This window comes from Tuber melanosporum (assembly GCF_000151645.1).
Source record: "Tuber melanosporum whole genome shotgun sequence assembly, scaffold_131, strain Mel28".
Lineage (NCBI taxonomy): Eukaryota > Fungi > Ascomycota > Pezizomycetes > Pezizales > Tuberaceae > Tuber > Tuber melanosporum.
This window is the reverse complement of record NW_003298788.1, coordinates 244545-257850: the sequence shown is the minus strand read 5'-3', so window position 1 is coordinate 257850 and position 13306 is coordinate 244545. Positions and strand designations below refer to the sequence as shown.

Genomic DNA, 13306 nt, shown 5'->3' with positions numbered 1-13306 from the left:
CGAAGTGCGTCATAGTGTCATTACCACGACGGTTGGGCTAACATCTTTGCAATGAAACCAGATTCTGGATTGGCATAGGAAGGGATCAATAGATAATAATCAGGGATCCAAATTGCGAGTATTATTTGGAAAGTTCTACCAACCACAAGCTCATCACAGTTTATGAAACTATAAGTAGTGATGGAGAGGTATTACTACCTATGATTATCATTCCTGGTATTATACATCAGGAGCCATGGTACACTACAATAAATATTCCTGATGATTACTTAGTTGGTACATCTGAAACTGGTTATACCAATGATATAACATGTTCGCAAGGTGCTAATCACGTTATCGGTAACAGATACAATAGTTGGCAGGTGGCCTGTTCTGCCAGAAAGGAGGCGACAACTGAAAACTAAAGGAGATGTCGAAGTTGTACTGAGGAATAAAGAAGTAACCATTCAACCAAGTATATTGAAATACTGTCTGTCGAAGTCTGCCTTTTCCATTGTTGAATCAGGCGGTCTTTAAATACACAAATCTGTTCATGTCTAGTATGAATGAAACTAGTCAAAGGTATCAATTGATACACTTTGGTAAAACTAATTAAGTATCAAATGATACTTAAAATAAACCAAGTATCAAAGTGATACATAAAACAAAACGTAAAATAAAACCAATAACCGAGTACCCATACTGGTTACATTCCCCAAAACAAAACAACTGTTTAAACAAATAAAACCTAATAATCATCAAAAGTGGAGTCTGAGAAACTAAAGGCTTCAGTTTCCACTATCAGTTCTTCATCATAAGTGTCACACCAGGGACAAGAAGAAATCCTAAGAAAACATTGAGACTCAAAGAACTGCAGGTCACAGTAGTCACAAATACCTACTTCATGCTGTGCATCTACCTAAGCGTTATCGCAATCAGGACAGTAGTCTATCCTGAGGATGGCGAAGTAGTCTTCCAGTTGGATAACATCGCGGTTCAACAACAGTCCAACAATCTGTTATCACAGCCTCACATTGAGTTGCACATAGTTTGACATCGGTATGGTATTCGGATGGTGAGTAGCAATCAGATAAGGTTATCGAGAGCCTGCTCCATAGCCTGGTTTTCTTCATCACTGCTTTCAAATTCTGACTCAAAGTAAGGTGCCCAAAATCCATCCCTAGCTTCAAGTTCTATCTGCCATCACTCAGTTTCTGGCATCGTTGGTGTCCAGCACATTGTGATGTAATTAATTGTTGGAGGAAGAGATTCGTTTAGCATGTTTTCTTTCCACCATTCATTTACCATATCTATAGCGTACTCCAGTCCTTCTAGCGGTTCCCAGCAGTTTTCGCTCATTGGGTATCCTTTCTATTTGACCAGGAACTGATCATTTCCATGCCAAAGGTGGTGGTCTCGGATTTCTTCAACATCACATTCATCTTTCTTATCAATGATGATAGGTGCAGGCCAAGAGTGGATTCTTCCAGGGAACTTGAAGTCGTCATTTGGGTGGAATCGCTTGACAGCAGAGGTATGGAAAACTGCAGTATTGTGGCAGTACATGCGTCCATCTATCTGGACAGTGTAGTTTTCTGTATGCTCGTCAAAGTTTAAGACTTTGAAAGGTCCTCACCATCAGGATTGTAGTTTCTTGCTGTGTCCAACATTGGTTGTAAATATGTTTCCATGGACTATGAGCATATCACCTGGTAGAATAGGAACATGTTTACATCATCGCTTCTGAGCTGTAGTGGTGCTTCAGAATCGGGCAGCTTTAACAGCTTGGAAGGCCTCATTCCAAATTGCTTGGTGGCTGTTTGGGTGGTTATCGGAGGCAGGGACTGAGGAGTTCTTGAATAGAGTTGTAGGTATCTTCAGGTATTGGCGGCCGAAGATTGCCTTGTATGAGGACATTTCCAAGATATCTGAATATCCGGCGTTAATATATGCGGTAAGCTCAATGAGGGCTGGTTCCCAGTTGGTCTGTCATTCATTGATCATGTTCCTAATTCCGGTCTTGACTTCACGGATTTTTCATTCTGCTTGGCTATTGGTCTCATGATGTCCAGGAGCAGCCATGATATGGTTGATTCCGAGGGAGGTCAAGGTTTGCTTCCAGAATCTTACAGTAAAACGGGGATCAGCATCACTGACAATAGATAATAGGTATCCATAGGGGGTAAATAGGTATCATTGTAGGTTATTCCAGGTGTTCCTGGAGGAATTGGTAACTTTCATTAGTATGAGCCATGTGTATCCAGAAAACCGATCCACAGCTACTAAGATTGTATCATATCTGGCAGACTAATTAAATGGTCCTGCGAAATCGATGGCATTGGATTCAAATATTTTGCAAGGTAATTGAAGGGTCTGTGCTTTCCCTTCGGGGAGTTGTACTCATTCCCCATTTGCCTGGCAGAGTTCAAATTGTTTGACGAAATCACAGAAGTCCTTTCATATTTCAGGCCAGTAAACATATTCTGAGGCATATCGGAGGTTGCGGTCCGCACTATGGTGTCCTTTGTTGTGAATTTCGGTAATGACATATTCCCTAATGGTCATTCCATTGAACATATTGCCTTTCGAGATGTATAGACAATGTTCACCATAATAGGTACTGGTATAGACCATTCCGTTGGATATGTTGTAGGGGGCGAGATCTCTATGTCTGGAGCTAACCATATCTTTGAAGTAGATCGGGTCATGACGATATCCTGCTATCATTTGGCTTCAGAAAGAGGAGGTTAATTCTACTGTAGTTGATCTAATATCTCGTTCATCCTCAATGAGAGATCCTCTTGTTGGCTCAATAGGGGCTTCCTCTTCTTTAAATATTTCATAGAGCTGTCAGCGATGCTCAGGGATCTTAGGAGGCATAACAGAAACAATGGTTTCATTGTTGTATACTCATAAGGGTCCACCATACAGTGGTCATGAATCGATTAGAGGGTGAGAGGATGTCGGTGCTGGCTGCAGTGGGTGTAGATAATATATTGCATCCACATAGGTTGCTGCTTGTTCGAGTTCTTCAAGACCTTGGTGTCATCTTAGAGCAGTACGAAGAGTAAGAAGAGGTTGGATCAATCCATCATTAACTTCATCCATTATCTCTTCTGCTCCTTCTGTAGTGTCGAAACTGGTGTTTTTGGAATCATCCGCAGACATATAGTGCGGTCGCTAGTATCTGTGGCTGAATTTAATTTCAGTCTAGTGAAGGAACAGGTATCGAGGTAACAGTAGGACCAGTGGAGTCTGCTTTATTCAAGCTCGTGAGGAGGTGTACTGTGGAGGGTGCAATCATCTTTCCACTCGTCATCAATGTCTTTTCCTCATTCTGTTCCAGCTGCTCTATACATGGTGTAAGAGAAAGGATTGGAGGGAGAGGCAGTACTAGCGGTAGCCATCAATAGTTCTTGTTCATAGGAGGTGTCATCAGGGCTATCTTCACTTTATCTTCTATAGTCATAAACAAGAAGGGGGTCTGTAAGTTCTTGGTTCCCATATAGGTGGGAGAGAGTATCAGCTAAATAGTTCATTCTTCCAGGGGTATAGATAATTTTTGCATTGTATTTGCTAATTTCTCCTATCCCTCATGTTCTTCTTTCTCCAGTGACCTTTTCCATTTTAAGGTTAGTGAGAGGTTGGTGGTCGATAACAATGGTGAAGGTATTTCTCATCAGGATGTAGTTGAAGGTGGCAAGAGTGTCGATTACTGCAAGGGCTTCCTTTTCTGTAGTTACATAGTTTATCTGGGAATTAGTAAACTTCCTGCTGTGTAATACCGCCGGTCTTGCCGTTTCATGAGAGGCTCCTTATTCAACCCATGCTCCAACTCCAACATCCGATGCATCAGTAATCAGCCATATCGGGTCTGATTTACTGTAGTCGATAGGCCATATAATATTGGCAATCTTAATCAATTCCTTAATATTAGTAAAGGCTTGATCATAAGTATGGGTCCAAACAAATTCTGAATTGCCAGTAAGGTCTGTAAGCACCGCTGTCACAGTGGCATGGTGTGGTAGGAACTGGAAAATATAGTTGACCAGTCCTAAGAATCGCATGAGTTTCTTTTGATTTCGGGGTGTTGTCCATTCTGTTAAACAGGATATTTTTCTGGGGTCTGTCTGTATTCCCTCATCATCTATCACATGTCCCAGGATATCAAGTTTTTCAGCAAACAGGATTGATTTATTTCTGTTAGTATAGAACTTAACTTCTCTTAGCCTGGTATACACCGAACCTATATGGTAGGTATGTTCTACTTTGGAGTTTGAAAAAATGAGAATATCATCAATATAAACCCATACAAAATGGTAAAGGTATTCGCTTAGGAGGTTTTCCATAATTTGCATAAAGGTGGTGGGCGCATTCATATCACCTTATAACATAACTCGGCTAATGAAACTTCCAAAGGGTGTCTTAAAACTGTTATAGCATTCACTTTCTGGATCTAACCTTGTCTGGAAGTAGGCATCGCTTAGGTCAATCTTGCTTTAAAATCTAGCCTGTCCAACTGCATTTAGGATTTGGGTTTGGTTTGGGATAGCGGAACTGTCCATAACCATGTTTTTATTTCACAATTTGAGGTCAACTAGGGGACGAATTCTTTTGCCATCTGCTTTGGGTTGGACAAACATAGGTACGGCACCTGGTGCTTCTGCTTGGTAGATGACTCCTCTTCTTTGTTGTTGGTTTATCAAGTCACATAGTGGGTCTTGGTATATATCAGGAATAGAGTAGGTAGGTTGGTTCTTAAGATTAAAGGAGTCTCGAAGGCGGATATAGTGGTTCACTTCCCTCATAGGTGGCAGTTCTTCAGAAATCTGATCAGGGAAAACTTCAGAGTACTCATCCAATAGGTGTTGGGCAGTTGCTTCACAGACTGCAGCTTGGTACTTTCCGCTTGTTGGTTTGCATGAGACTCTGACCTTCCAATCTGGGAAATCGATGATTGATTCCCCGCATCTGATTATAGCTTTGTGGCAGTTCAGGAATGGCATCCCTATCAGAGCATCGTATTTGGCTAGGTTTCTAACTAGCATCTCTTGGGGGGGTAGGATGGCGGAACCAAGTTGGATAGTTGCACTACAAGTTTTATGGCTTGTGGATCGTGATCCCTTTACTACCATATTGACTGGTATGGGCTGGTTAAGGTCTCGGGTTGGGAGTCTATAGACAGAGACAAAGACATTGCTGATCATGTCTCTTCTAATTATGCCAGTATCGAATAGGACCCAAGCTTTCTTGCCATTGATTAGAATAGTACCTTCTAGGGCGCTGTGTGTCTTGAAAGTAGGAGGTGGTTGGACACTGTTGCATTCCACATCGATATATCTGATATGGATTTCCTCATACTCGCTGGATTAGGCATCATCATCACTATCGCTCTCAATATTGTTGGCTGATGCCTCTTGCTTAATCACCTTTCCTTTCCCTTTCTTCGTAGGGCAGTTCTTTGCCATGTGTTCTGTTTTTCCGCATTCAAAGCATTCTCCTTTCTATCGTCTCGATTCTTTGGAGGATTTGGTTTTCGTCTTATAAACCCATAGGATATCATCTTCAGAGTTGTTAGAGGGCTTGTGTCGAGGTTACCTATTACTGCTAGAGGATGTCTGTGTTTTGTATGCCTTAGTTTCATGGAGGATAGCGTCCTTTCATTCTGCCCTTGCAATTATTATTACAATATCATCGTCATCTTCCTTGAGTGGTTCTACTTCTCGCTGGAGGGTAGGATACATGGCATCATAGAATCGTCGCTTAAGGATGTAGTTGGAAATACTTCCTTTCTTTATTCCATCCTTATACATCATCAGATCTGTAGCTACATCTGTGATTCTATTAACATGCGTTACATTAACTTGGTGGAGCTTGTTGAATTTGTTGTATAGGAGGTCGTTGGTAATAGAGGCTTGGAATCGGCCTTTCAGGTAATCAAGAATAGTAAATCTTCTTAATCTTACATTTCCGCCATATTCCTTATAGCATTGTTGGTATGCGTCGGTTGCCTTTCCTTTACAGAATGATCCAATGAATCATCCAGTTATAGGGTCTTCCATATCTTTCCCTTGAATGAGAAGCTAGTGTGTAAGTTCAGTCACCTATCGATCAAAAGCTTCAGCTTTGAGGTCTTTTTCTTCTCCTGTGAACTTCACTGAGAGATAGAGCTTGGACTTAGGGGGTTCAAATGCTACGGGTACTTCCTCTTCTTCAGACCAAGCCCGAGACTTTCCTTCTCATGAAGGCCCTTCTCCTGTACTAGTCATATCTGATTTGCTACTGGACTCGGGGTCGATCGGAAGTTCAAAGGAAGGCCTTTTTGCTGGTGTAGATAGGAATTCTCCTGGGGGTTGTGTGGCTTCTGTATTTGCAGGTTCTCCCAGCTCCTTAACAGAGTGCCGGGTTTGTTTTTTTCTTGTAAGGTCTTACCATGGGATTTGCTTCCCACTCCTGGTCGTCAAAGACTCTATGTTGGTTTTGAGACGAAGCTGAATGTGCCGTTATTCTGCCACTTCTCTCTGCTAGTATTCTGAGGTAGATATTGATAGGTTGATCAGGCCTAAATCCAGAGACAGGTTCTTAACCACTTGCTGAGGTTAAAAAAATGTAACATGTTCACAAGGTGCTAATCACATTATCGGTAACAGATACAATAGTTGGCAGATAGCCTGCTCTACTAGAGAGGAGGTAAGAGCTGAAACCTAAAGGAGATTTCAAAGGTATACTGAGGAACAAAGAAGTAACAGTTCAACCAAGTATATTGAAATACTATCTGTCCAAGTCTGCCTTTTCCATCGTGGAATCAGGCGGTTTTTAAATACCCAAATCTGTTCATATCTAGCATGAACAAAACTAGTCAAAGGTATCAATTCATACACTTTGGTAAAACTAATTAAGTATCAAATGATACTTAAAACAAAACATAAAACAAAACCAAGTATCAAAGCGATACTTAAAACAAAACATAAAACAAAACCAAGTATCAAAGCGATACTTAAAACAAAACATAAAACAAAACCAATAACCAAGTACCTGTACCGGTTACAAATGATGAGTTAACAATAAAGTGGCTAAGCCACTTTTATCGGATTTCTTTGTAGAAACTTAAGGATACCAATCGCCTTCTACTTCTTGATAGTTTTAGATCATACTATACAAAGCAGTTTCTTGATTATTGTAAGTATAATAAGATTATTGTGTTCTGCCTCCCTCCACATTCAAGCCACCTTCTCCAACCACTTGATGTAGTTGTCTTTCAGCACTACAAACATTACCATGCTGAGGCTGTAGAGGCAGCAATATGCACAAGATGTGGAGACTTTGATAAGACAGAATTCCTAGATACTATCGACTCTATTCGACAGCAAACCCTCAAACCATCTACAATTCGATCTGCCTTTAAAGCAACTGAACTAATTCCCTTCAATCCAGATATTGTAATATTTAGCTACATGAAGCAGTAAGTCTAACTTTTCAGCCTGAATCCTTGCTACCAGAATCTGCATCAGAAATTCCTTTAACTATTACTACCCTTCAAGCTCAAAGTGTGAAGCTATTAGGTAAAGCAGGTGATCCACCACCTAGCCTTCAGGAAAGTATGAAAGCTGTACTGCAAGGTGGATTAGTGCTAGCACAGGCAGATGCATTGGCTATGGAAAATTTACAACATCAGTGAGCAGTAGAGAAAGCACAAAATGCTAGACATCATGCTAGTAACCATTAGCAGATTTAAAAAGGTAGTGTAATTTATGCCTCTAAAGTAAGACAGATGGTAAAAAAAAGGGAGGATGCAGAGGTGGAAAAGGCTGAAAAGCAGTTACGTAGAGCTATAAATTCCAAGAAAAAAGCAGAGCAAGAAGAACGTAAGCCTTTCTTGAATGAGATAAAGGCACAAGCAAAACAAAGACGTTCAGTTCGTACTTACAAAAAGAAAATATCCAGATTGATAGTAATGTGTATTAAGCAAAAAGCAAATTTTCAGATTAATAATTTTGTATCCTAAAATAAAATAGTATGCAGTAATACGAAGAAGTTGAATAACGATAGTATGATTAAGCTGTGAGGTTTGATTAAGCCACAAAATTACTTCAGAAGCCACGAAGTCATGTTGAGCCACAAAAATTACAATGGTAAGCCACAAAGTTATATTGAGCCGTAAAGTTATGTTGAACTGTCAGGCACTTTAGAGGAGTGCCCAAGGTTGCAAGAGAGCGAGCAACCATGGGTTGTAGCTGCTAGCGAGCAACCATGGGTTGTAGCTGCTAGCGAGCAACCATGGGTTGTAGCTGCTAGCGAGCAACCATGGGTTGTAGCTGCTAGCGAGCAACCATGGGTTGTAGCTGCTAGCGAGCAACCATGGGTTGTAGCTGCTAGCGAGCAACCATGGGTTGTAGCTGCTAGCGAGCAACCATGGGTTGTAGCTTCTAGCGAGCAACCATGGGTTGTAGCTTCTAGCGAGCAACCATGGGTTGTAGCTTCTAGCGAGCAACCATGGGTTGTAGCTTCTAGCGAGCAACCATGGGTTGTAGCTTCTAGCGAGCAACCATGGGTTGTAGCTTCTAGCGAGCAACCATGGGTTGTAGCTTCTAGCGAGCAACTATGGGTTGTAGCTTCTAGCGAGCAACCATGGGTTGTAGCTGCTAGCGAGCAACCTTGGCAGAGTAGTTATAGGATACAACTTTTTGAAATCTCGTTCAGGATATGTGGTCCTCATAATGAGACAAGAGGGAGGTGTTGGCAACTCTAATAAATGACGGCCTGTGCACAGTTACCCTACCGAGGGGTCTGTGCACTCCCATATATCTAACTATTACAAGTTTTCCTTAATTAAACTTCTTATAATAATGTAATATTATCTAGTAAAAATACTGTAATTAAACTACAAGATTGAATTGAGCTACAAAATTGCTATCAGAAGCCACGAAGTTATGTTAAGTTACAACATTACAATGGTAAGCTATAAAGTCATGCTAAGCTATAAAGTCATCTTGAACTGCCAGGCACTCCTCCCAAGTGTCCAAGGTTGTGAGAAAGTGAGCAACCAGGAATTGTGACTGCTAGCCACAACCTTGACCAACAGTAGAAGGGGAATTCAGATTTTCAAGTAACAGAAATAAGATAGTATCCCCAGACCTCATAATATCACATTGCAATGTAAAGTACCGCACATCCCTCCTTTGTCATTAGCCAAAGAACCCACCATATAAGCGAGTCTAATTTTCCCTTCAAAAAAGCCATAAAACGCCAGTTATGATACAATCCCCGCTCACCCATGATAAAACTCATCTCAAGGAAGGGAGAAAAACGCCAACGCTCAAAAAAAAAAAAGAAAAAAGGTAGAGCAGGGATACATCGTTATAGCTTCGCCATTATATCAGTTCTATCTCTCCACGGAGGACGAATTCCCGGACGGCGCTGTATCGGACAACATAGACATCCCCCTTCGTGAGTTTAAACTCAGAATCCGTACCCGGAATCCGGGCAATATTATCCTCAATGTCTCTGACTACCTTGCAGAACACGGCACCATCAAGGTCCGGCTCCTCGACCATGGATATCCCCCCGGCCTTATCGTCCAGCCGGCGCAACTGTTCAGGAAATCGGCGGAGAAAGGATGCCAGAAAGTGTGAATTAAGAAGTCCAAGGTGAGATTTCAAGTACGATAGCTCGGGCGGCGATAGCCTACCACGGATTGAAGGTGTCGTTAGGATGTATATTGAATACTTGTCGATCTGGTGGAGCGGATTTTTTAGCTACCCCATCTCATTTAATCCCGGGGAAAGGAAAAGGAAAAGGAAAAGGAAAGGGGGGACTATGTGTTATGACAGGTAGACGCAAACATACCTTATGTATCCTCGCCCGAAGATAACCTCTGACAAGAAACTTTACCCTCTCCAATTCCGTCTGCAGAAGGATAAGACAGAAGTTCGTCTTCGGATCCAAATTTCCTGTCTGTGTCTCTACCAATTCAATCTATATTACTTTCGGAAATGCTCCCAGGATTAACTTCCAAACCCCCTACGAAAAAATAAGATGAAAATGAGGATGCCAAAGCTGAAGTACCTGCTGTCGGATCCGTTCCATTAACCTTTCCAGCAATGCAGTTTGAAAGGGCAGGATCTCCGGGGCCGTTCGCTCCGCTATCCACGACTGTGTGAGGTCGTTTATGTCTCGCGTTCCGCCTAGAACCTTGTTATCGTCCAATTCTTGTAGAAGGTCGTCGATGTCCATGCGGGGGTTTTTCTTTCTTTTTCTTTTTTGGGATGAGATGGGATGGAATGTTGTGATCGAGGATTTGTGGAGGTTGTCGTGTGCCTGGTTTAGATGAGAAGCAGCAGAAGCAGCACGGTGGAAAAACGGGATTGGGATAACTTTGAGCTGCGGGGTTGGAAAGAAAATTGGGAAATGGACAGGGCTCTCCTTACAAGTGCTGTGCACGGCGGTGCCATTGTTCCATTATTACTTTCTTGCTGGGTGAAGGGGGGGTTACCCTGCCAATATTGGAATGCCAATCCCGTAATACCCGTACCGGTACTCGAAGACTGTACTCGTACTGTAATGTACTCTGACTTGGGCTACAACAGATCCCTAAAGATTGGGGAAATGTAATGGGTGAATATGAAGGTCTTGGCGGCATCACTTGCTGTATGCTATGAAGTTTGTCTCTGGTGGAAATCGCGATAAAAAAACAATTATAAATAATATTATGATATTATTTATTTTGGGAATGGATTACATCATACTTTTTTGTTTCTCTCCTCTTGCCCTCTCTCTTCCTCTACTCCTTCTCTGGTCCTGCCGGTATTGTACTCCCTTTTATTTTCCATTTTTATTGCTATCTTTGTTTTCATCCTTCTCCCCCAGCTCTACGGTATTCCTCCCCCCCCTCTCTCTCGTTCGATCCCTCTCACCCTCCGCCTTACCTTGGCTGTTTGACAACTCGAAGTATCCACGTCTTTTGGAGCCGTGTTCACGCATTACTCGTCTGTTTGTCTCAATCCCCCATTTCCTTATCTGCTCTGGAAAATTGAACCATCCCACTTCTTCTCCCCCTTTCTTCAGATAAAAAATATCAAACTTGATTAAAACATAATCTCAAACTTTCAAAATGAAACTCATCGACCCTGCGTCTCTCGGGCTTTTGCTATTGCCGTTCACCCAATCTCTCCAGCTCCCTTTTGGAATCCCCACTTCGGTCCGGGGGATACGCTCGACTCTGGGAGCCTCCTTCAAGGTCCCTGAATTTATCAAGAAATTCGCCGACCCAATAAGCACTTCACCACTCTACTCCTTGCACCGTTCACTCATCGAAATCCCCTCCATCACGGGAAACGAGAAGGGAGTCGGGGAATGGCTCGCAGGCTACCTCATGGGCAAGAACTTCACTGTGGAGACGCAAGCTGTGAGTGAGGACAGGGTCAACATATTTGCCTACCTAGGCAAGAACAGGACAACCCACACACTCGTCACTTCCCACATCGACACTGTCCCGCCCTTTATCCCGTACAAGGCTACTTCCAACACAATTTACGGCCGTGGCTCGAATGACGCAAAGGGGTCTGTTGCTTCACAGATCACCGCGGTGGAGGAGTTAATCGCTGAGGAGGTAATTGCTGAAGGGGACGTTTCGTTGTTGTTTGTTGTCGGCGAGGAAACGTTGGGGGATGGAATGAAGACTGCGAACTCGTTGGGACCTAGGTGGAAGACTGTGATTTTCGGGGAGCCGACAGAGAACAAACTTGCCGTGGGACATAAGGGGATCGTCATGTTTGATGTCATTGCCAAGGGCAAAGCCTCGCACTCGGGTTACCCGCAACTGGGTGTTAACGCTAATAGCCATCTTGTCGAGGCGTTGTACAAGATTGAGCACATGATCTTGCCGAGGAGTGACATTCTGGGCGAGTCCACTGTCAACATCGGGTTGATTCAAGGTGGTGTTGCTACAAACATTATCTCTCCACACGCTAACGCTTCCGTACTCATCCGTCTTGCTGGGGACTTGGACGAGACGTTGGAAGTCATCAAGAAGACTGTTTACGGACTTCCTGTCGAGTTGAGATTTGTTGGTGTTGCTTATGGACCGCAGGAAACGGACCATGACGTTGAGAGTGAGTGCCTGCACCCGGCTGTTGTCACTGGCCGCCACAAACTAATTCCTCTAATAGACTTTGAAACGATAGTCTGCTCCTATGGAACTGATGTCCCAAACCTGTATGGTGGCCATAAACGCTACCTATATGGTCCTGGCTCGTACGTTCCTCCTCTTCTTATTCCCATCTCTATCAATAACTGACATTCCACTAGAATCCTCACAGCACACAGTGACAGCGAATACGTCCTGAAGTCTGACCTGACTGAAGCTGTCGCTGGCTACAAGAGACTTATCCAAGAATCCCTCTGGCCGACAAAGCGTGTGCCTGCTATCATCGAGAAGGTGATCAAGGAGGAGACGGTGATTGCCCCAGTTAGTCGGAGTGCTACTGTTGGCGATAAGTCTCTATAGGTCGTTGGGATGGGTGTTGTTTATTTGTGATCGAGAATCGGTGCAAAATCGTGGCTATTCTCTGTTCTTTTTCACCTCTTTTTTTCCCGGGTACCTCCATCAATCCCGGTGTACTACTCGCGGCGGTGGTTTCGTCGCTGAGATAACATTGGTAGATCGGTTTCTCATGTTCCAAATGTGGAGTTTTTGCACTTTCTGCGGGCGTACGTTTGGCTTGGTTGCTATTTTTCTTCTTTCCTCTTCTTTCTTACCGTGGCTTCAGGGTGTTGGGGTATATAGTATTAATATACACAGGTTCCTTGCTAGTATTTTGACTCTCTTCACTACCGTTCACAAATTATCACTCGAGCATAATTCATGCTACCGCTTCTGCCTGCGATACTAGCAGTTATACTCGTAGGCACTCAAATAATGTATATGTATAAAAAATCCCATAAAGCGACTTAAGCTATCGGTACACTCCATGCGAGACAGTGCGAGACAAACCAAGTGAGGCGCAAAAAAAGGCGAAAAAGGTGGATAAAACCATTGGTAGAAAATTCCATTTCCACTCCCTCATGCTCAAATCGACAGGAAACAAACAATGACGAACACACTGGAAGCCTGCCATGGACTGACCCCCCCATATTCCCGCAAGAAAGGGAGGGGAAACTATGCGGCATCGCAAACTCCGTAACATAATACACAAAACAATTTCCGAAATTTTTTTTTGGGGGGGGGAAGAAATAGTGGAGTAGTACAATACTGTATGCAATTGTGAGAAGAAAAGGAAAAAGAAAAAAGAAAAAAACAATAATTGAAGGAAAGAAAACAGAGGGAAGG

At 42.9% G+C, this 13306-nt stretch overlaps 3 protein-coding genes; 1 reads left to right on the top strand and 2 right to left on the bottom strand.

Moving 5' to 3' along the window:
• Positions 1 to 8839: 8839 nt before the first annotated feature.
• GSTUM_00002524001 (uncharacterized protein) lies at positions 8840 to 10382 on the bottom strand. XM_002836154.2 has 3 exons: positions 10045 to 10382; positions 9826 to 9954; positions 8840 to 9713 (listed from the first exon to the last, which is right to left on the bottom strand). The coding sequence occupies exons 1-3, from the start codon at positions 10210 to 10212 to the stop codon at positions 9351 to 9353; spliced, it is 660 nt and encodes a 219-aa protein (XP_002836200.1). The 5' UTR covers positions 10213 to 10382; the 3' UTR covers positions 8840 to 9350.
• A 489-nt stretch (positions 10383 to 10871) lies between these two features.
• GSTUM_00002523001 (uncharacterized protein) lies at positions 10872 to 12792 on the top strand. XM_002836153.2 has 3 exons: positions 10872 to 12089; positions 12147 to 12231; positions 12286 to 12792. The coding sequence occupies exons 1-3, from the start codon at positions 11090 to 11092 to the stop codon at positions 12482 to 12484; spliced, it is 1284 nt and encodes a 427-aa protein (XP_002836199.1). The 5' UTR covers positions 10872 to 11089; the 3' UTR covers positions 12485 to 12792.
• Positions 12793 to 12932: 140 nt separating this feature from the next.
• Positions 12933 to 13163, bottom strand: GSTUM_00002522001 (uncharacterized protein; the record flags this gene model as incomplete). Its single annotated transcript, XM_002836152.1, has 1 exon — positions 12933 to 13163. One exon carries the CDS (start codon positions 13161 to 13163, stop codon positions 12933 to 12935), a length of 231 nt encoding a protein of 76 aa, XP_002836198.1.
• Between the last annotated feature and the right edge of the window lie 143 nt (positions 13164 to 13306).